Source organism: Ascidiella aspersa, chromosome 2, assembly GCF_963924565.1.
Source record: "Ascidiella aspersa chromosome 2, kaAscAspe10.2, whole genome shotgun sequence".
Classification (NCBI taxonomy): Eukaryota; Metazoa; Chordata; class Ascidiacea; order Phlebobranchia; family Ascidiidae; genus Ascidiella; species Ascidiella aspersa.
The window spans coordinates 1,848,758-1,871,843 of record NC_139448.1 but is presented as its reverse complement, the minus strand read 5'-3'; the positions used below and the strand labels follow the sequence as shown (position 1 = coordinate 1,871,843).

The following is a 23,086-nucleotide window of genomic DNA, read 5'->3' as shown; positions in this document are numbered from 1 at the left end:
AATACTTGACACACTCAAACCCAAACGCTAACTCGCACTGAAACCCAAATAATGTTACCAATAGAAACCCCCAGGAGAAAATTGGTAGGAATCTAAACCAACGCAATATAATCTCATATATAACGACCACCACTGCTTTGTTATTCAGTTTCCATTCTTAAAACAAAGCCCTCAAACAAAACTAAAGGGTTGTAAATTTTTTGAACGTCCCTCCATTGTAATAAAAAGGAATCAATCGGTTTAAAGAGACGTCGCTGATTGGTCAAAACCCCGATCTAAATTACTCATGCGAATATAAATTAAATTGTTGTCGTCTTTTCAAAATGTTTCATATACTCCTATATATTGAAGCAAAAACAAGCTTCTTGCTAATTGAAACGAAAATAATAAATTGCAAAGTTTCATGAAAATGAAGAACTAAAACACAAAATAAACAATTTTATTAAAGTTTGTTTTGCTTTATAAAAATATGTAATCGTATTTAAAGAACTGTTTTTCTGTGAAATTTGTTTTTTTAAACACTTGAATTGATTAAAATAATTAGCAGCAATTTTATTTTTTTTAAATTTCGTAGGTCTGAAAGTACAAACTTTTTTGCTTTAAAAAACAAAGAGAGAACGAAAATGGTGTCAAAATATTCCCAAGTGTGTCGCGCAGGTGAAATCAAAAGTCATGCTGTTCATGCAAGTACATTCAGCTTTACTGGAGTTGCTTCGTCATTCAATATTGCCGTTATTTTTTTAGTTCCCTATATTTAAAACCAAGACGCTTTCTGCTCGATATTGTAGTTTGGTTTTATTATATCCATTGTCTTGTATTTGTTATGAACAGGACTTAGCTTCAAGCATATAAGTCACCTAAAAATCGCGTAAAACGCAAAAAAACAGGGCAATGGCATGTTCGGAAGATGTGAAGCGTTTGGCCGCCTCCATCGCCCAGTTCCTTCGTAGCGAAGTGGAACGCGAAGGTGTGACTCCAGACATGCAAGAAAGCATCGATGTTGCACGTCAATGTCTGGAAATGGCTTACGGAACTGATGCAGACGATGTTTCTGCTCAACAACCAACTCTCATCGACATGTTTGCTAAGAACTGCCCGCCACCGGTAAGTATTTTTAAAGCCCTTTGTTTATTAGGAAGTATTAGCGCTGGGCTAGAATGCTACCACTTTTTTACAGTAACGAAACGAGTTGTAAAAATTAAAAAACAAGAAAGAAATAAGTTTCGTAGAATAAATATTATATTAAACTTGACAACCCAAACTCATATGCTAACTAACCTAAATAATATTATAAAGATCCTTGGACAAAAATGTGGTAGGATTCCACCCCAGTTTTCAACACTGCACAATATTCTGGTTATTTTAATCTAACATGTTTTTTCTCTAGCTGTTGAGTAACAAATAGTTGACAGAATGCTAGTTAAATTGTTCATGTTAACGGCATAAATAATGTTTGCAATTAAAACTAAAATCCCTATTATGTAACTCCATTTATTGCAACTTCTAGAATAAAAAATAAAATGACTTAAAATGAAAAAATAGAATATCGAATTGAACATATTATTTCAGATTTGCACAATCCTTAAATGTGTTTTTTGTTTCATAATGAAAAGACAGGCAAATAGATGAAAGGCAACTAATCAAATGCGATTATATTTAAAAGCCTCCGGTCAAGGAGTTGACCGCTGAAGACAAAGCTTTGGCAGAAAAGTACAAACAAGAAGGAAATAATTGCATGAGGGAGGAAAAGTTTGAAGAAGCGATCACAGCGTACAACAAAGCCATAGAAATCGACTCAAGAAATGCGGTTTACTTCTGTAACAGGTCGGAGAACCTACATTTTTCTTGGTGTTATGTCTAATTTTTTAAATTAGAAAATCTGTGAGAAAAAAAAACAAGATTTATTTTTATGCATTTGTATCATACAGGGTTGCCACAAAGTCTTTGAAATATTTAAAACTTTTTAAATGTCTTTGAATTAATTTACGTATTGAAAACTTTTAACAACCCTTTTTATGTCAAGCTTAAGTTAATTGTTAAAAAAATGGCAGGAAAAACAATTGTGTTGACCATAGCATTTATGCGCTTTTCGAATTATTTTATAGACATATCAAGCAATCCAATTTTACCTGTATAAAAACATACAAATTTTCTTAAGTGGAAACTATTACTTTGCGATCCTGTGTTACATTTTATTCTACCAAAAAATAATATAATATTTTATAATTTGGAAGTTTTCTTTTTTATTTTATACAGATTAATACTTTGTGATATATTACTTTTTAGTTTCTGATATTATTTTTTGTATTTTGTACAGAGCTGCCGCTCAAACTGGAAAACAAAGCTATGACTTAGCACTTCGTGATTGCAAGAAAGCGTTGGACTTTGACCCAAAATACAGCAAGGCTTACAGCAGAATGGGGTAAATGGTATTTCAAAAAGAATGATCAATATTATTTTGTAGCATAAAGTTAATATAGGGGGGTTAATATTTTTAATAAATTAAAACATAATTAGATCTTATATCAATAACTCATATTATTTTTTTAGTTTTTTTCTTACTTAACTTAATTAAATTGTCATCTACAATTCTCTATTTTATTTAAAAAAAAACATAAATTGTTAGGAAATAGCAATTTACTTTTGTATATATATATTAATCTTGAAGTTTAACTATTTAATTGGATCTTTATCAAAACAATATTACTATATAGTTTAACTGTAGTTTTTAAAGCTAAACAAGCACGCGTTGTTAATTTTAGTTTGACATACTCCAAAATGGAGATCTATGATGAAGCGATAAAGTGTTACGAAAAAGCGCTGGAGTTGGATCCGAATAATGAGGGCTACAAGAAAAACATGGAGATTGCACAGGAGAAACAATCAGCACAGCAATCTAGCGTGTGTATTTAAATATTTGATAGAAAGGCGCTAAAATTTGTAAAACAAGACTTTATTTAATATGAACTCATAACTGAAGAAAATTGTGTTGAGTTTACACAAATGGACATGTTTCAAATTTACTTTTATTTTATTCTGGTTGACATTTTAAATTACTCTGTTTAATTCTTTTTTTCTAAGTTATATCACAACATCCATTGAACTTCATTCACAATATAAATACATACTTTTGAGATTTTATTCCATAAATGACTCAACACCAATCAGGCCGTAAATATTTCCACACCGAAAGCCACTTCAGACTTGCAGAAGCTGTCGATCGATGAAAGATAAACACACATATGTGTTCAACAACTGTGATCTAGCCATTCTAAAGCTGCTTTTTGAGCAACGATTATGTCAATACATGTGTGTGTATCTTTCATTTTAAGTTTTTCCATGTAAAATTTGTTAAAATATATTCAATACAGGTGGCAGGTGGATTACCTGGTGGACTACCTGGTGGTTTGCCCGGTGGATTTGGAGGATTTTTAAACAACCCAACGTTCATGAATATGGCAAAAAGGGTGAGTAAATTTAACATCATGAATTAGCATCATCTGGCTCACGCCATATTGTCCGTTGCCCACTAAAACCCGACGAATTCTGTTTGTTTCGCTGGAGTCAGACTCTGGACTAAGTAAGACTTCTTGACACTATTCCAGTCTGGTGTCTGACCAGCACATACCAAAATTTAAAACTGATAAGGCTACAAACTGTAAATTGTAAAGGCGGAATATCTTCCACCTATGTGTCGTGAGTGGTTGAATTGTACGACACCCCCATGAGTCGATTGTTGTATATTCACCCTGTTTTATTTATGTAAATGGGTGAAATACAGACTGTAGGAAACAGACTGGAGACTCGACGAAATCACACATTTTGCGGACTCCGGTTATTTTTAACCAATTATTATGAACCTGTACGCCCCCAGTAAAAAAGCTCTAATTTGATGCCGTTACAAATGTCTTTGAATTTGTGTTTGCGGTGACTTATAAGATGTTTTAAAGGACAGAAACTTTAGTTTTAATTTCAAGAAGAAAATGTTAAAAATATAGTCTACTTTTGTTTTGGAGAGAATTAACAGTTGATATTTTTTACATACTTAGATTAAACAGTTGAGGTCACAAAGACAACCTTTAAAAAATGCATGCATGAAAAGTTTTGTTTTTATTCATTAGAATAGTTTTGTCACAATTTTTCATCCAAATCACAAATGTTGTATTTCCTTGGATATATTTCAAAAAATGAATTTCACCCACAATAAGACTCAGTTTTTGCTTTTCTCAAGGTGATGGAGAACCCAGAAATGCAACAGATGGCCATGAGTATGATGGGAAGTGGCGCTCTTGGCGGAGGGGGCAATATGGGCGGAGGGCCGGACGGCGCCACTGGAACCTCAGGGGAAACCCCGGATCTGGCCAACATTTTGCAAATGTAAGACTTTTGTTTTCGGCCTTTAAATGTACTTAAACAATACTAAAAATATGATTTTCATTTCTCCGAACTGGATCCAGAATTTCTCGAGGTGTATATCTTTGTTTTAGACTATACCTTGTCTAATTAATCATTTTAAACTCTTACGCAATTATAAAGACATTTAAAAAAAAATATTAAAGCCATAATATTCGATAAAATCGACATTTCGCAGTTTGCAGACGTTTCAGCAATAACTCATGCCATCATTAGTGTAAATGACTTGGCATGAGTTATTGCTGAAAACGTCTGTAAACAACGAAATGTCAATTTTATCGAATATTATGGCTTTAATATTTTGATTAAAGTTAATAAAGACTTTGGTTTATATTTGCTTACTTCCAGGGGCCAGCATTTCGCGCAGCAACTTTCCCAAGAGAATCCCGAACTTGTTGAACAGATCCGACAACAAGTTAACAACACAGACACAAGCGACATCTTGAACGGCAAGGACCAGCAAAAGGGCTGAGACAAACCGACACGAAAAACTACAATTTCGACAGTTTTACGCCAAACTTTAGTCGAAAATTAGTCACATTTTGGTCACCCGCTTTCGTTTTCATTTTGAACTACAGCGACAAAAAAAAAACATCTTTTTTTCACGCATCACTTGAAAACTTGGGCCAATTTCTCAGCATTTGGCCAATTTTCAGCTTAATCATTTTGAACTTTCGCTTCTAGTTCTTTGCTTTTTTCATTTTGGATATTATTGTTGTTGTTTTTCTGACCAACTTGTTCCATATTTTTAGAGATTGTCGTGAATTAATAAATCTTACCACGACATTTTGGAAATGACTCACAATTTTCCAAAGATTTTTGTAAAAATATATTAGTTTGATTACTAGGGGTCAAAATTATATCGTTTAAAATGTGGAAATATTGTGTGAACCCTTCAACTGGTTTATAGTTTAATGGTTAGTAAGCTGAGTTACAAATTTCTGAGAAAGTTAGTTTTAAGGTACAAATAAAGTGGTTGCTACTGAGCCTTTGGTTGGTAGAAATAAGTCCCTGTATGACCGAGGTCGTGAGTTCGAACCTCACCGCAGGCTAGTTATACGAACAGGATGCAGCAGGCAACGGTGCTATGCTTGTTTCTCGACTTGCTTCTATCCGAACCTATGTACCTAGTTGGTAAAGCGAGTTTGAATCTTAACTACTTCTTTTGTGATTGCTCAAATTTGTAAAAGGCTTCAGTGGGTTTTTAATTCTTGTGAAAATCCTTCACATATATACGCTGTTGCTAGCAGGCATACTATAGTAAAAAGCTCTTCCGGTACTTGTATTTTATAAGACTTCGGCTTCCATAAACAAAATATTTCAGTACCGGAAGATCTTCATTATATTATCCTCCAAATAAATTTCTACTTCTGCAACCGTATTTAGTTAACTGAAAGCTTGTATTTAAACGACAAACACAAGAACCCCAAAAGTAGCGGAAGTTCAATGGTAAACGGCGCTGGAGAAAAAGAATAAAAGGAGCGAAAACAAAAGAACGGAAGAGGGAAATAAATTGTGAACGCAAGTAAAGACAGCAGCGAAATCGGACAAAGGCGAGGGGTTGGGGGTATTTGGGGCCAGGGGACATCTTAACAATCTAGACCCAGATCGGGACGTTGTAGGTTATTTTAGGGGTGCAGAAAGACCACACTTACCCACTAAACACAAACTAGGGCGTTCAGGGGATGTTTTTCAACAGAGAGAAGTCGGTCGGTCGGTCTGGCCTAAAACATTGCTAAATCCAAATTGGGCGTTTTAGGGGCGGGGTCACCGGACTACCTATAACCATTAGGGTAAGGGGAACCATACATCTCTGTAACCCACTTCGCCCGAATTAAAGCGTTTCCGTGGCTGTAAGGAGATCAGATATCCCACTAAACACCACCTAGACCAAAAATAGTTGGCTTAAGAATTTCGTAGGGGCGCAGGGAGATTTTATATCCCACTAAACACCCCTCTAGCCAATAGGTAGGAGATTTATGTTACCCAAGAAGATGTCGGAATGGACCAAAACACCCCTAAATGACGCGTTTTGGGGGCAAAAATACCTCGAAATCCCCCAAACCTAAAAATTGGATGTTTTTTTGCTCTTAATTAATGGTGTTTGGCATTCGGTGCAGTGATGTGGTTGACGTATAAGTGAAATGGCACAATGTTTGTTACTTACCTGGGATTTGTTCGCAAATATAATTTCACAGCCATGAGTGGACAATGCGCGGATATAAGGAGCGTTAAGAGAAGAGGGCACCAAGCGATATAAGCAGCACAATAAGCAGTTTGTCATGTTTTTTGGGGGGGTTTAATACTAGAAAAAATAGCTTTTAATTACACGCGAAAATTAGAAAAAAGTGATTTTAAATGCAGAATAGATAATTGTTTTTTTTGGGTGCGTTTAAAGATAACAATGGCACTATGAAAATTAACATTGATTGATTAATAATGGAAGTTTTTTTAAACATTGTGGATAAAAGTATTGAAAGCAAGATAAATACTTCTAAATTTTTATTTGCGATTTTTTGTAAAGAAAAATGTGTTGTGTTGTGCAGTAGAATATACCGGTAAAAAAGGCATATAGTTTTTTTTACGATTTTTAGAAAAAAATAAAAAGTTGAATTAATTTGCGCCAAGCTTGGCTTCCGCCGCGATGTTAGAACAGAGAGATGCGTTAATACACAAAATTGGACGAGAGTAAGAGTAAAGGTTTTTGTGCGTGTGGGCAGGTTCGCACAAAAGCAGGACAATGATGAGACAGTACAATATGGTGGTCCATGGCCGCTTGCCAAGGCTAGGAATTAAACAAGCCAAAACTAAAATACTGAACTGCAGTAACAACTGTTTGAGGCCTGGGTTTCACAAGAAAAAGTGGCGAAAGTGAAAGTTTTTTTTGAGTCCTAAGATGATATATCGAAATCTGCTTCCTTTTTATTGCTGGATATTTTAAAATCGTGTAGAATTTTTTTTTTGGACAACCAAGTAGTTAATCTTGAATAAAACTTTGTTTTATTTAAAAAAAATTAAAAACCTCGACATTTGATCGCGTTTAGATTTTGACAAAACTAACTTTAAAAAATAAATCACGCCATCATTAACTTTCAATCTGTGGGCGAGTTATTCCGGGACTTTGCTCCGCTAAGCAGCCATGGGACCACGTTTTGAGAGACAGAAATAGAGAAAGCAGTTGATCAGTAAATTGACACACCTTGTTCGATAGTAGAGTCGTTTCGAGCTAAATACGAGCGAATAATAATCTTTATAAAAGGGGCTGGAAGTTTGAGTAGAAAAAAAAAGACATAGTTAGTCGGAAAGGAAGTTGAATGGACACTTTGTCCATTGGAGGGTTTTCGTTTGGAAGAAGGGTCGCGCAAAATAAGAAAGAAAACAATTGGAATGATTAAAACTTAAAGCAACGGTTTAACGTAAAAAAATAAACAGAAAAAGGCGCTGCGGTAAAATGGCGTTTCAAAGCAATATGGCGTCGGTTTTTTTTTGTATAAACAGTACTTGATATTTTTTTTCTCTGCATTTATTTGGCGAGGTTTTGATTCCCCAATTGAGAGAATTTTTGAACTTTTTGGCATCAACATTTGAAACTTCTGTAAATAAGTGAAAATAATACTAAACTGGAAAATAAACTTACGTTTTAAAGTATTTAATTTAAAAAAAAATATTTAAACTTTAAAATACTTTGCATTTTTTTATTATAGGTGATTTTGCAAACCCGTTAAATGGTTTAAAAAATTAATAAGATAAGGAAAAAGTTACTAGAAATGATTACAAATAATATAAACTAAAATGTTTGTACCGTTTTTTCAGTAAATTTAAACTTTGACTATGTTCTACGTGAGGAAGCGCTTTTTAAATAAGGAAACAACTCAAAGATAATTAAAGGCTTTGTGGCAACTCCTATCAATTCCTCAAAACAAAATAATAAACCCAACTCACCACAATCACAACTAAGTCTCGTTGCTTCTTCTTCGTTTCTGCAGGAAGGGTTGTGGGTTGAGGGGTGTTTGGGGGATTCCCCCACCAATGAGGGCCACCAGGTCGTACGAGTCGGCGTAGTGCCCCCCTAGACCCTGGGAGTGCTGGCCCACGTACGCCCCCGCTTCCGGGCTTGGTTCCGGGGAGGGGAGCATGTTTCCAACACGCTTCCGCACCGAGATCGGGGTCTGCGGTGAACCCTGGGGAAATAGGGGTAACTTTGGTCAAAATAAGGGAAACTTTGGTCAAAATGGGGGTAACTTGAAGCTTAAATACCGAAGTCAGGCTTGCTACAATTTTTTTTTGAAAAGAAAAAAAAATCAGACTTCTTAAAAAATACAAATCAATTTGAAGTCTTTTAAGATTTAAAGATTTGTAGCAACCCTGAAAGTGTTGACCTACGAAAATCATGAATATATTTTTAAAAGCTTGAATTATTTTAATAAAGAGCGCATTAATAAATGTTTTAAGATATTGTAATTTAAACTAAAGCATTTGCTTAATGTAAAGTGTAAAGTAAAGAAGGTTAGGGTTAGGGTTAGGTTCTCCGAATGGGTATGAAGGTGGCCGGAAAAGTCTATTAAAATCAGTAGTGTCTGAGACCAGTCCTCTGACAACCTGACTCCACTAGGGGGCAAAAATAACACTTTCCAACAGGCTGGCTAAAAGGTCTACTTAAGTTTATGCGTTGCGAGTTATTCAGAATTTAAAGCACAGACATACAGAGTGGTTTATCGACTTGATCATAAAACATAGAAAAGCGTCGGTAATGTCATTTCATACAAGGATACAGAACGAATCGCGCAAATAACAGTAAGCCAAAATAAAAAACCTGAACTCACCGGAAAGTCGGTTGGCGACATTAGGTTTAGCGCCCTCAGGAGGCGACAGTTTCCGCTTCCAGCCATCGACCAGTTGGCGCTAGAGCGCGGGCTTTCACCCAGCAATCCTTCCATGAGGGAGCTGCCCAGTAGTTGCAGTTGGGTTGGCGAATCGGCGCTCAAGACCCCGTTTGGGGTTCGGCACCGGTGACCCCGGTACTTTGGGGTCTCATGGCCGTTTGTACCCCCAACAAACTGCTTGCTTATCACTGGAACAATAAAAACGGGTTTGTAGGTTAATAATTTTTTAAATTTTTTTTAAACTATTAAAAATTTAAATTTTTTTTTAAAAAGTATAATTTTCATAAAAAAATGATTACTTTCTAATTTTATAGAAGAACTATAGATTAAAAAAACTTGGTCATAAAAAAATATAAGTTTAAAAGTTTTGAAAATACTCCGCGTTCTTATAAAAAGTAAAAATACTGAAGGAAAAACAAGCAAAATTAATTGAGTGCTCTGGTAGCTCTTTGTAGTTTATTTAATAGATTTCATAGAAAAAATAAATAAAAATAGTTTTTTTACAAGAAAAGAGTGATATAACAACTATATACATAGTATTATCTTACTATGGAGCCTACTTTACTGTTTTGACAAAAATGTGATCTTACCCGCTCCTCGATCCAAGCTGCTGAAGTCGGTCTTGCAACGGACGGTGGTAGGTTTGCCGCAAAACAAAGTGACAGGAACTAAACGGAAACATAAGCGGGTAAAAACTGTGAAATATACACACACATTGGTGTTCAACTGTGATCTAGCCCTTCTGAAGCTGCCCTTTGACTAACGATTACAGTTTACGTATAATTAGTACACCGAAAGCCATTGCAGACTCGCCAAATCTGTCGATCAATGATGCAAGCAAGGTAGACCGGAGGTCGTGAGTTCGAACCTCCCAAAAGCTGTGTTTTCAGCCTATCTTGCTCACACCAATGATCGAAAGATTCAGTTGGTATGCGATGGCTTCCATTTAAAGCAAGTTATTTTAAAGTAGGTCACAATTTCATTTTAAATTAACAAAAAAAGGTATTTTAGCAAGTGCACCTCTGGTGGCAGTCAGATTTAAAAAATGACTCTTACTTCGGCCCTTAATTTAATTTTAACATGCTATTTTGCGTAAAATTGCTGAAAAAAGGAAAACTATAACAGGGTGAACTGTTCAAAATGACAGCTTTACAGGGATATTATATACTTCAAATATAGGAGAGACTCTATAAGAGAGCTTAAAATATAGAAAGCTTAATGTCTCGGGACTTACAGCTGTTTAAAAAGTTTCAACACGTTTCAATTATCGACATAAGGCAAGAGTAATGTAAATATAAAAACACCAATGTACCTTTGGTGGCAGCGCAGTCGGACTTTGAGAACTCTGGCCTCGGAATAAGACCGACTCTCATCTCCTTCGACTTCGGTAGAACGACGTTGTTGAAGGCTGAGGAACAACCTCGGGGTAGGCTCGACACAGCTTCCATCGAAATAGAGTGGCTGTCCTGTAATAGATGGGTTTTGTCATGCCAAAGAACTCGGTATGTGCGAGATACAACATTCAAAACGAATAAAAAAACACGATCTTAATGGCTTTCCTACAATTGTTTTATAGCTGCACGTTTTGAATGGGCCATCACTTTCTGTCCCAAATTTGTCAATATGCAACCGCAATTAGGTAAAGCAATGCAAGATCCACAGAATTTCGCTGGACCGAACTGTTTGCAGAGCCTTAATGTCAGTGTTTGACAACCAATGGGTCGCAAACAAAAACTGGATCGTAGTTTCATTTTGGTTCGTTGTTGACTAGATTTACTCAAACTTGAACACATGGCTCGTATGGATATTGGTCAAGTCGAACCTACTGAAGGTGTTTGGGTTCAGGTTATTTTAGGGTCACAAACATGTTAAGTGAAGAGAATTAGATCGCCAAAGCTCCGCTCCTATAATTACAATTATTCTGAGTAATTGCTTCCCAGCGAAAAAGGACCGAGATGCACTGCTTTAGAAATAGTTTTAAACATATTTGTTTTAGAAAAATGGAATTACCTTACATTGGAAACAGTTCTTAAAAGAATTTTCTCAATAAAAACAAACTTATCTATAAATCGACTCACATTGGACACAGTTCTTCTCACGCATCCTGCTTCTCTGTTGAACAGCGAAGACCCCGAACTTCCAGCGAACGACACGCTGCTGGTGTTGCTATGGTGATGTTGTTGCTTGGCAACGTCCTGGTACTGCTGGCCGATCGGGCCCGGGTACCGCTGGATTCCGGGGGGTAATTTCGAGTGGCCAAATGTTCCTGAGTGGGAAGGGGCATCCCCTAGGAGCCCACTAGGCTGAAATTAAGAGTTTACGGTTGGTTTCTTGGACAGATTTTTTGCGAGGTGTTAGGAAATAAATTTGAAACATTTTTGGCAGGTAAAATAAGAATGATGTCAAAGCCCATACAGAAGTAGGCAGCATTTTGAACGTTTCGAATAAATCTTTATTCAGTTTTAAAAGTTTCAAAATGCTACTTCCTGTATGGGCTTTGATATTCATTCTACATCTTACTACAACCTTCACAATTACGCTCCAAAGAATATTGTCAATAATCATATTTAATAAAAATCATCTTAAAGCCCATACAGAAGTAGGCAGCATTTTGAACGTTGGGAATAATTCTTTATTTATTTTCAACATTGTTATTTGAAACGTTCAAAATGCTACTTACTTCAGTATGGGCTTTGATATTTTTATTACCACTTATACAACCTCCAACCAATATGTGCTCCAAAAATACAGCGTTTTTGTTCATGCTCCAATGAATATTGTCAATTATCATATCAAATTAAAAATGACACATTGTTTATCTTAAAGCTTCAAATCTCAACAGTTTAGGACACAGTTTAAAAAACGCTGATACAAGAGCTTGGAAGCTGGTGCCGTTTTTTAATATTTTTGTGGAGCCGGGTCTATTTTTTTTTTATTTTTTTTTTTATCTTGAGAGCTGAAGCTATAAAATTTTTATCTGCCCTAGCTGAGAATTTCAAATTGCTCAAATGCGAACGACTAAACAGTTTTAGTGTGGCAAATCTTACGCAATTTAGCCTGTGTTGAACAAACTTAAAAAAATGACCGCTACGGAACCGGAACCGGGCCTGGAGTTAATGCTGTTTTACTGTGGTTCCCCAGCCCTGATTATGATTACAACACACACAATGAAACTCACCCTATGTTTGGCGCCGGGTGCTGTGTTGTGAGGTGTGGGTAGCAGGCATCCGTGTTGATTGACAGCTGATCGTTCAGTATTGTTGTGGCTTGCAAGTGGGAAAGAATTCTCCGAAGTGTTACTCCCCTGACTCCCACTGTAAGCAGAGTCGGCGCTCTCACTTCGCTGCAGAAACAAGTGTTTGGAAGTGACTTCGTGTGTTTATAAAGTTATCAATGACACAAATGGTTGAGTTTGATTAGGAGTGGCCAATACTTATTGTATTATCCCGATATTAACAATTAAAAGGGAACGCAGGTTTGTTATTTTGCACTCGCCCGCTCGCCAAATGCGACAAAATTGGTTGTTTTTAGACCTACCGGACTTAATTTAAATCTGTGACGAATTATGAACAACTTCGTGCAATTATTGCGCATAACGACAACGATTAATTATCATTCGACAATTCAGTTTGTTTGAAACTATTTAGTTCAGCAGAGCCATTTGTTGGCAATCTGTGTGGAGAGTTTCACTTTGATGTGCCTCCAATACGTTACACAAAAACTGATAAATGATCAGCATTCGTGTCTTTGACGGAGAACCACTTTTATATCACCAAATCTATAAACTTTCAGGTTTCTTTGAGACATGTATGCGGCGACCAGGACAAACTGTGCCAATGCTGCCAGAACAAGGACAAACAATGGTATGCTTTAGAGAACCAACGATATCACTTTTTTGGACCGATGCCGATGCACGATTTAGTTTTTTTACAACTATATCAAATAATAACCGATACTGATTTTTTTAATTACCTGGAAAATGTTTAAAACTTGAATTAGTTCAAAATAAAATCCAAATAACGTTTTAGTTTATATACCTTTACTAAATTATTATTTTGCATATTTACTTGGCGTGATGCTAAAACCCACTTTCTGATCAAAAAAAGGGTAAGTTGTTTGTTGTACACGAAAAAATATATCATATTTTTGTTCTAAAATATCGGCCAAAGTATCGGCCGTCATTTGCCGATACTGATTATCGGTAGAAGCCAGATATCGTCCGGTACTATCGGTTTATCTATATTAAGCTCACCTGTGAATCCTCCCTGAGGAAAAGCAGGGGGTTGTTGTGGAGCGAGGGGGGTGGTTGCAGTGACGTCACACCTACGCTGCTATCGAACAAATTCCTGGACAAACAAAAGTCGTTTTTTTTTATGAACCAATAATTTTTCCAACATATATAAATTTCTGATTACACTTGAACATGGATCTGGCTAGATTTACTTTCGACTGGGGTCAAACTTTTACTTTTATAATAAGTTTCATTAGATTTGAGCATTAATTTAATTTTTGAGGCCGCAATTGGAGTTGTTTTAAATTTATTGTATTAACCACAAATTACAACTTTTTGTAAAATAAATGTTTATTTTTCCAGACCCCTAACACTAGCCAAGTACTTAAGAGCCTAATCTGTTGCAACTTGCAATCGCAACATTCATTATACGCATTGTGTGTAATCTGTGATCAAGCCCTTTTAGGTCAACGACAACGGCACACATTACACAGCACACAAGATGCCTTCCAACAGGCTTACCGATAAGGATTATACTCAAGCAAGGCTAGGTTAGAAAAACAACTAGTCCTGGTATGTTCGGAAGTCGTTTTACCAGATAAGAAATCAAACTACTGCTACTGTTGTCTATTGCACACGAAATAAAAAGCATAAAATTAGTACGCCTGATCAGAATAATAGTGCAAGCAAGGCTAGAAAACGACTATCCTGTGGTGAGGTTTGAACTCCATCAACTAAGCTACACAGGCTCAGAGAGGAGGCAGTAGAGAAACAACCATATGAGCGTTGCCTGCTACAACCTGTTCGTAAAGCTAGGCTGTGGTGAGGTTTGAACTCACAACCTCGGTCAAACCGCGACCGTCGCTATACAGATTAGGTCGTCTCATTTCGAAAAGCCTTGCAGAAGGCAACCCGGTGTACCATTGCAAGCAGGTATAACTTAAATTACTATTTACCATTCAGTTTGTTTGAAACTATTTAGTTCAGCAGAGCCATTTGTTGGCAATCTGTGTGGAGAGTTTCACTTTGATGTGCCTCCAATACGTTACACAAAAACTGATAAATAATCAGCATTCGTGTCTTTGACGGAGAACTACCTTTATGTTTTAAAATCTATAAACTTGTTTTAGATCAATTTCTCTTAACATATTTTGCAGCATCCGAAATACTAAGCGTAAGTATAACAAGCTTTGACGACCCAATTCTCTTTTAACGCCTGCCACAGTTTGGTTCACGCATTTTCCCCAAATACTATTTTAAATCCGTGCTTGAGCGTTAAAGACTGTTAGCACAACAATAAAGCTTTGGCGACCCAATTCTTTTCACTGGGCTCTAGGTAAGCTCAAGGTGAAATGAAATAGAAAACACTGGCGTTAATATAAATATAACTTTATAAAACTACTCCAGTCAACAATCCAATAAAATAAAATGAAACGAACACCCAATACGGTCAAAAATAAAACCACATTTTTAATCAATTAAGACCTTTCGTGAATAGTAGGTTGTTTTGCGCATATATTTAAATAAAAACAGTTTGAATCAGCCATAAGCCCACGCACATATGATTAGCGTTGTATTTGTCTGTAATGGTTGGAGGTTGAAGTTGGACGTAAAATGAAAAGCCCAAACAGAATAGCATTTTGTGAACGTTCCCAATATATCTCTTTGTTGCTGTTGAAAATGAATAAAGATTTATTCGAAACGTTCAAAACGTTTCCTACTTCTGTATGGGCTTCAATATTTTTACCAATTCTCACTGCAACCTCTATCTAACCACTATGCTCTTAAAAGCAGTGATTCCCAAACTGTGTGCCTCGAGAGATTGTCAAGTGTGTGCAAAACTTTTTGTAATTTTGAAAAATAAGTTATATGTATTACCAATAGGCATACACGGAAGCATTTTAGACTTAAAACGCACTATCTATTACAAATTAATACTTTTGAGACATTTACTTATAGTTTGCCGTGTGTTAAAAACGAAAAATTACCCTATTGTTGTGCTGTTAAAAGTGTGCCGCGAAATAGTTAAAAAAAAAAAAAGTTTGGGAACCACTGCTCCTGAGTTTATTGTCAGCTTTGATTGATGAATAAATATAATATTTCAAACGTTAATTTAATAATGTAGAGTTTTACCTGGTGTCTGGTCGTTGATTGTGTTGTGGAAACTTAATGTTGTTCTCTTTGGTGTTGCTCCAGTTGTCAAACTGGTCCTGGATAAAAGATAAAACACGACTGAAATGCCTTAAATCAGTTTGGTTCGAACCTGCATCGTCACCAACCAAACTGCTCAGCACGTGGTGGGAGGATTTGTGAAATAAATTGGAAGACCCTTAAGAATTTCTTGAAAAACATTTACACTGTTTTTCTATTTAATTTTGAAAAAAACAGCATAAATACCATAATGAACGCAATAAATGTTTATGGCAATTTCTAGAAACACAACTTGGCATAGAAATAAAAATTATTATATTTTAAAAAAAGCTGGAAGTATCAGTTTGGCAAAAAAGTTTGGATCAACATGGATCTAAAAACTGTTACAAGTCATTTTTTTCTCTAACATGATAGTTTTACCTAAAGTATGGCAATAAAAACTGCATGTTCATTTTTTTCTAAGCAGGTTGTAATACCTCCTGGCTTCTTCTTCTAGTTGGTTCGAACACATCGTCGTCGACTCTTGCCCCTGAATCACAAGACGAGATGCTTCCACTTCTGCTACGCAGCGACATTACGTGGGTGGGGATGTGCTCTGCGATGAATTATAAAACTCGGTTTACTTAGTAATAGAACTATGCCATAAATTTTCATCATACAGAATTAAATTCTTCAGAAATGAATTTCAATAACTCCAACATCACATGACTCAGTTTAAAGCTGCGAAAAAAGTCATTGAAAAAGTGGTTTAAGGGTTGTGTGGTTTACTACCTGTGGCCTGCATCTGTATCAATCCAGTTGCGTGGGATTGTTGTTGTGGCCACAAGGTGGGGTGCAGGGTAGGACCACTGGAGGGCGGCATGTTGTTCTCGGCAAGTCTACTTTGCAAAGCTGTCAGCAGGTGGTGGACCTTAAAAAAATTAGTCAAATTTGTTAAAAAAAATAGCGAGTTAATTTTAACTGTTTTTGATTTTTTATCCAAAGCATTAGGCAAGTAGTTTTCAAAACTTGGAAAAAAGTAAAAGCAATGTATTAAATCTGCCAATCATTAAGGGTAAATGACTAGTGCTCTACTGAAAATGAAGACAAAACCTAAAATTTTAAATTTAATCTGTTTAAATCTTATTAGTTTATTTTTAGTTTTTGCATAGCCTGAAAATGTAAATTGGGATAATTTAAAGAATATTTACTTATTTAGCATCAATAAAAATACTAACCTCAGGGTCTTTTGCAGCATTTGCGTTAAGAATTCCATTTTCAATTGCAGTCAGTGCAACTGAAGAAGGAACGCCTGGGAAATAATCGTGGTAAGTTTTGAATAATATACATCGGTGGTATTCAATCTTAATTCATCAAAAACATAGAAATTTTGGTTATATTTTTGAAAAAAATCAGTTTTTTTAAAAAAAAAATATGTTTGCACAAATCATTTGAACAAATTTACAATTCACGGCTCAGAAGTAGTTTGTAGAAAGCCCAAAATGTAAAAATAGACAAATGATTAAAATGTGAGCTAAATCACAAAAGTCTAAAAATATTTAAAAACGTAATATTTGTTATTTTATTCAGTGTAACTAAATAAGGCCTTAGTGGGCATTTGGTGAAAAGAGCTTAAATTAAACATCAAAGTATGCGATAATTAAATATTAAAAAATACAACAATGGTCAAGCGATTCTGCTTAGGCAGTAATCTAACGAATTGAAACTTCAGAGATTGAAATTTGTTCAATTTATATTTTAAGCTATACAGAGTAAATCTTATAAAAACCTGAAACCGGAACAAAAAACTATATAATATTTTGTAGCAAATATCGGCTGAAATTTACTGATACATATATATAGAATTTTGGCCTATATTATTAGTAAACCAATATATTGGTCTATCTCTACTTATCAATATTACCTTTCTTGTGATGCAGCATGCTTGGCCCGTTACTCTGGTCCATTGATTGTACAGGGGTCGGCAGAAGGCCACCGGTTGGGTTGGCCCTCTTTAAATCCCTCGATGCCTTGAGTGCGTTGAGGACGACCAACCCACAAGGACCAGGAACACAAAAGGAAACTTTCAGCTTAGAGTTGCCTATGGAAATTGTAACAATAAATTTAACAATGTTATTTGTCACTGGCTTTTAAGCCATGAAACACAAAGCAGTTATATATATGAGATAACTGAACAAAGCTCGGTTATAACAATAACAGGGCTGCCAAATACTTTTATAAAAAAAAAATATTCCAGACATTTAAGATTTACTTAATGCAGTGGTCTCCAACCTATAGGTTGCAACCCAATGTGGGGCCGCCTTAACCTTTTATGGGTTCGCCATGACTCAACAATTCCTGAAGTTTCAAATTTTTATTGCACTCGTTTTTAAAACGTTAAAAACAAATAAAAAAATACTCTGGACTTGTGTATAATTTAGGCATATTCATTCGCTTTTGGTATGAAGCATTACTAAACTGAAAACAAACTGGGGTCGCATGTAAATGGAGGTTTTAGTTTAATTATAACTGTCTTAATGTATACTATAAACTTTCAAAGAGCTAAAAATTGGATCACTGACGTGTTTTGAATATAATTCGAAAAGAAAACGATATAAATATGAAGATATCTTAAATAGTGTATGTATTTGAACTATGGGCCACACATGTTCTGTTAGGAATCAGGACTGTTGGAGCCAGAGCTCAGGAGCCAAGTAGTTTGCTGAAGACAGAGTCATTTTTATTACATTTGGTGGCCTGGAGCTATTGTTTTTATTTGTTTGGAGACAGAGATGAAACTGGAATCATTTTTTAAATCTGCTCTACCTCAAAAACATTTTTATTTCTCTTAACTAAACCAATTAAACAGTTTAGTTTGGCAAATGTAATTTAATTAGTTTGTCCTGCAGAAACTTAAAAAAATTACCACCACACAGCCGGTGCCATTGGTTAAGTGTTTGATGGCTTCAGACCTGAAGATGGCGCCAGTGCTAATTACTCTGGCTCCCGAGCCCTAACCCCTTTTTCATGAGCTTATGTTCTCACCCAAAGCAGGACTCCCATTCAGCTTGCGCCATGTTTCTTCAGCGTCTGTTGCATCCTGGTATTCCACGATCCCAAAGTTGTTTACACTGCAGTTCGCAAGCTGAAAAAACACAATGCACAGTTGTTGTCGCTAATATATTCTGTGTGTATTAAAATTTGGAGCAAAAAACAAAAATTGTAAATCACATAAATATTGGAGTATGTCCATTTGTCCAATTGTACATGTTTAAAACAACCAAGGAAAAACAATGAATTTAATAACCTAAATTTGTATGTATATGTATATAGTTGTTTGATTAGCATAACAAGTTTTGTAATAGAGGGCTGATAAGAAATCAGAACTTGCACACGCCAATCAGGACATGTTTCCAATAATTAGCACTCTCTGGGTTGAAATAACACTTGCAAGAATGTTGGCATGTCCTCTGCAAATTTCTGTCTTTTTTACCAATGATTTAACCTGTCTGAGTGCCTGGTGCAATGTGCTTGCATAATACCCTTTATTTACTGGCTTTCAAATAACTCATTTCTAATAAAATAATAACATCAACTAACAACAGCACACTACCTGGCAAAAGCTTGGAACAGCGCATTGTGAAAACAATTGAAAGAGAACCGTGTTGTCCCTGAAGTCTGGTAAATCCTCCACCAAAAGACACTTGGAATATAAACCGGAATAGACGGAGGGAATCGAGTCAAGCCAATGGACCTACATAAAAACATGAATTGGGTAAAATAAATGAAAGACAAACGAGTATAACAAGAACAACTGTGAAAAACTTTTTTTGGGTTGAAATTATGAATTACCAAACATGCCATAAATCTTTTTAAACTTCAAAACTACAATTTTTTTTGTGCAAACTTGCAGGCGTGTTCAATAAAATAAGTGCAAAAATCATCCTTTATCTAAAGTTGAACTGAAATATACTTAAAAAGAACAATAAAATGTAGATTATAATAATCTTAAATGCAAAATGTGTAGACCTTTTTAAACTGACATTTTTTTATTGCAGAATAGTTATGTATATATTTTTAAACTTGGAAACCTGTAAAGTGTGGTTGTTGACAGTTGCACCATTTAAGTGGTTCTTTGCCTTTATAGATGACTCTTTGCTGGTGAATTCAACGCAGCCATAACCCTTGCTTTCACCCGTCACATTACTGAACAACAAAACATATAGATCAGTCATTACTATCCAGAGCAGGGGTTCCCAACCGGGGTACTCATACCCCTTGGGGAACATAAAGGGGTACAAAGACCCTTGGCCTTTCAAACGATTTCACAGTAAAGTTTTAGTTTGGCATTGTAAATCACATTATGCAATTACGTTCTTAGCGTTGAAAAAAATCAATTATCTACAAACATTCGTTGTTATTTAGTTAAAAACCTCATTGTCCTGAAACAATGCGCTTTTTTAACTGCACCGTGGGACTTTAGGAGATTGAGAACTGAATATGAATTTACTTGCTGTCCGCAATCAACAACCAAGCACAAAGTTAGGAAGAAAACGCACAGATAAAGGCATTCAATATACTGTTGTTGTAAATCTGATACAAACTCTCAAATATTCACCTCTAAAACTGGAGTGTAAAATACAGTATTTGGGGTCACAGAAATCGGTTGTGCCTCAGGAGTTATTGACCGAACAATTTACTAAACAAGTATAGACATGAAAAACCTCTCAAACATGATATATTCATTTTCCTCGAGTAAAATCGAACATTGTTTGAGCGAATTTTTTCAATAAAGCCGCAACAAATATCTCACTAAGTGACAAACAAAATAATTGACGTTTAATTTCATAAAATGATTATTATTTTCATAACATATTCATTTAAGTGTTGTCATTACTAATAATTCAATTTATGTTATTATTAATAATTCAAAATAAGTTAATCTACTAATAATGACTTAAGTGGGATTTGTTATTTTTATAAAAGACTTGGACGAAAGTTATTTCAAAATTTACAACACAGACAATTCAAACCTAATATACCAACCTGTGAACCAGAAAGCATCGTTCTGAAGTTCCGAAAGGTGCAAGGAGGCTTAGGAACTGGTTGTGTGTGTAGGACAGAGGGAGCTGTGTGATGCAAAGCATAAAATCGCACGATGCGAGGTTGACAGCAAGGCGTTGGCCGCGGAAGAACTTTCCGTTAAGATCGGCAATGCATCTCGCAGCACATTCGCCATCTAGTAAAACTGCTTTACCTGAAAAAAAAATTGTTTTTAAACATTAAAACTTGCTCGAAAATATTTTATTTGAAATTTGATGGAATTTCTAATTAACTCTTTACTGTTTTACACAAACATTGCTGAACCAAATATTTTACTATTTAAATAATGTTTATCTCATAGAATACAAACAACAATTAGTCAAAAAATATATTTTTTTTTAATATTTCATTGGCACTGTGAAAAAAAATTCAACAAATTTTATACATAGCCATAAATTTCAGCACTAGTCTGGAATCCTACCAGAGCGTTAAAACAATTATTGAAGCAACGCACAATATTTGGGTTGGGGTGTCGGTGAGTATGGGTCAAGTATTATTATTTAATAATATGCTTAACCTACCCAAATCCAAACCCGCACCCTAACCCAAAAAATGTGCGCTGTGGTTGGATTCTAGACCAGCGCCAAAATTTCTGTACACTTTTTAAAAGCATCGAAACAACTCAATTGGATAGAAGTTTATCAGAAAAACTTACATGATTGACTATTTTTGTCAATATGGATTTGCTGGTAAAAATAAGGCTTCAACAATTCAAGGATGTCCTGAAAAAAATAAAAACAAAATTTAGTCTAATATTAAAAATTTTAAGAGACTAGATTATAGTAAAAAGTTATTTACCTGATTGAGAACGCCGCCTGGTATATTTTTTAACGAGACGCGTCTGCATTTTTTGCAGAACTCTGATTTAGACGTCTCAACTAGAATTCGTTGCCTGTCTTGAACGTAGGACGACATTCCGCACAGCGGTGGAACAACCAATTTATAAAGTTTTAATTATTATTTTGCTAACTTGCATTAAGTTAGTTTCGGCCAGAAAACGCACTGAAAAATGTAAATTTGAAATTATTTAAATTCGCAAAAAAACAATTTTCATTTGCGGTTAAAATTGAGCCGAATAGTGACTTTAAAACAATTTTAATTTGTGCCAAACATTTCTTTATGCTTTGAATTTGGTATCAACTTTGTGTTTACGCACGAACGAATAAGTTAAAGCAATAAAAATTCACTCTTTCCCTTTCACTTTGGATCGATGTTATCGATTTTTGAAACGTGCCGCCGCCTCGGTTAGTCTCGACGCAGCCGCTGTCCGTTCCACGTGCACGATTTCCTGCTCACTGATGTGTCCCATAAAAATATTAAAAGTAGGTTTTAAAAAGAAAATAAAAGTATGGAATGCAACTTTTGGCGACGAAAAAAGTTTAATTTTTTTCTTATTCCTAAATTCTTACATTAGACAATTCAAAATAAGCAAATATATTTAAAAATAAAAAAAAATTGTTTGAAAGAAAATAGACGTCTATTATGATATTTTTTGTTTGGAATAACTAAGGCTTTTTTACTTATTTAAAGTAACGTAATATGCTGCTATATCAACTTTGAATCTAGATGAGTTGTTCGCAGCCGACGATCGTGTGACATTTTTCTTTTTGAGTCATCAAGCAACGAGATAAACATGGAACAACAATATATTGGTTTTTCGTTTACAATTAAAAAAAGGTCGTTGAACTAAATGTTACGCAATTAAATCGACCCCAAAAAAGTTTCAGTCCTAACACTAAATGTATATACCTGTTTTTTTTTTATATTACAAGAACAATTTTGTGTGCTGTATTACTGTTTTTTTATTTCAGCTCTCACCAAATCCATGTAGCTTAGTATAAAGAATAGTTCGCTTAGTTAAAAGGTTCTGGGATCGGGAGCCGATGGATTGGGTTTATTTGGCACCTTCAAAATGAGACATAAATCATGTTTAAAATTTTTGAAGGTGGTGCCTCCTAGTTTATATCGTTAAAATTTGAACTTGTTGGCTCAACAGTTAAGGGTTAATATCGCTGAATATTAATATTCATATTTTTGAATATTAGTTTTTTTTCAATATTTTTTGCATAAAGTGTGATTGCTGGAAAGATGTAACCAATACAAGGACTGTGTAAAAATTTCAACTCTGTGTCGTCACAACTTTCGGAGATATTGCCCAAAACCTATTCCAGCGCGCCAAGTTCGCGCAGGTAGTCTACATCGGGGTTCTTAAACTTATTTTGCCGCCGACCCCTAAATTGTTTTTCGCTTTGATTGTACCACGGTAGGCAAGGAGTTTTAAAAAATAACGTCATAACTTGACGTCGCAATCAAATAGACTTTGAAA

General features: G+C 35.3%; 2 protein-coding genes across 2 annotated transcripts; one reads left to right on the top strand and one right to left on the bottom strand.

The window, feature by feature from the left end:
* The first annotated feature begins 776 nt into the window (after positions 1-776).
* Positions 777-5,199, top strand: LOC146163085 (small glutamine-rich tetratricopeptide repeat-containing protein alpha-like). Its single transcript, XM_083382162.1, has 7 exons — positions 777-1,104; positions 1,664-1,824; positions 2,318-2,422; positions 2,763-2,901; positions 3,372-3,467; positions 4,232-4,377; positions 4,762-5,199. Exons 1-7 carry the CDS (start codon positions 892-894, stop codon positions 4,883-4,885), a joined length of 984 nt encoding a protein of 327 aa, XP_083238288.1. The 5' UTR covers positions 777-891; the 3' UTR covers positions 4,886-5,199.
* A 661-nt stretch (positions 5,200-5,860) lies between these two features.
* On the bottom strand, positions 5,861-21,687 carry LOC146163084 (uncharacterized). Its single transcript, XM_083382870.1, has 19 exons — positions 21,559-21,687; positions 21,416-21,482; positions 20,704-20,914; positions 19,749-19,863; positions 19,271-19,411; positions 18,703-18,802; positions 17,582-17,758; positions 16,896-16,969; positions 16,450-16,588; positions 16,155-16,273; positions 15,661-15,737; positions 13,549-13,642; positions 12,475-12,639; positions 11,375-11,599; positions 10,609-10,762; positions 9,887-9,964; positions 9,237-9,484; positions 8,356-8,594; positions 5,861-8,006 (listed from the first exon to the last, which is right to left on the bottom strand). The coding sequence occupies exons 1-18, from the start codon at positions 21,673-21,675 to the stop codon at positions 8,367-8,369; spliced, it is 2,529 nt and encodes an 842-aa protein (XP_083238996.1). The 5' UTR covers positions 21,676-21,687; the 3' UTR covers positions 5,861-8,006; positions 8,356-8,366.
* Between the last annotated feature and the right edge of the window lie 1,399 nt (positions 21,688-23,086).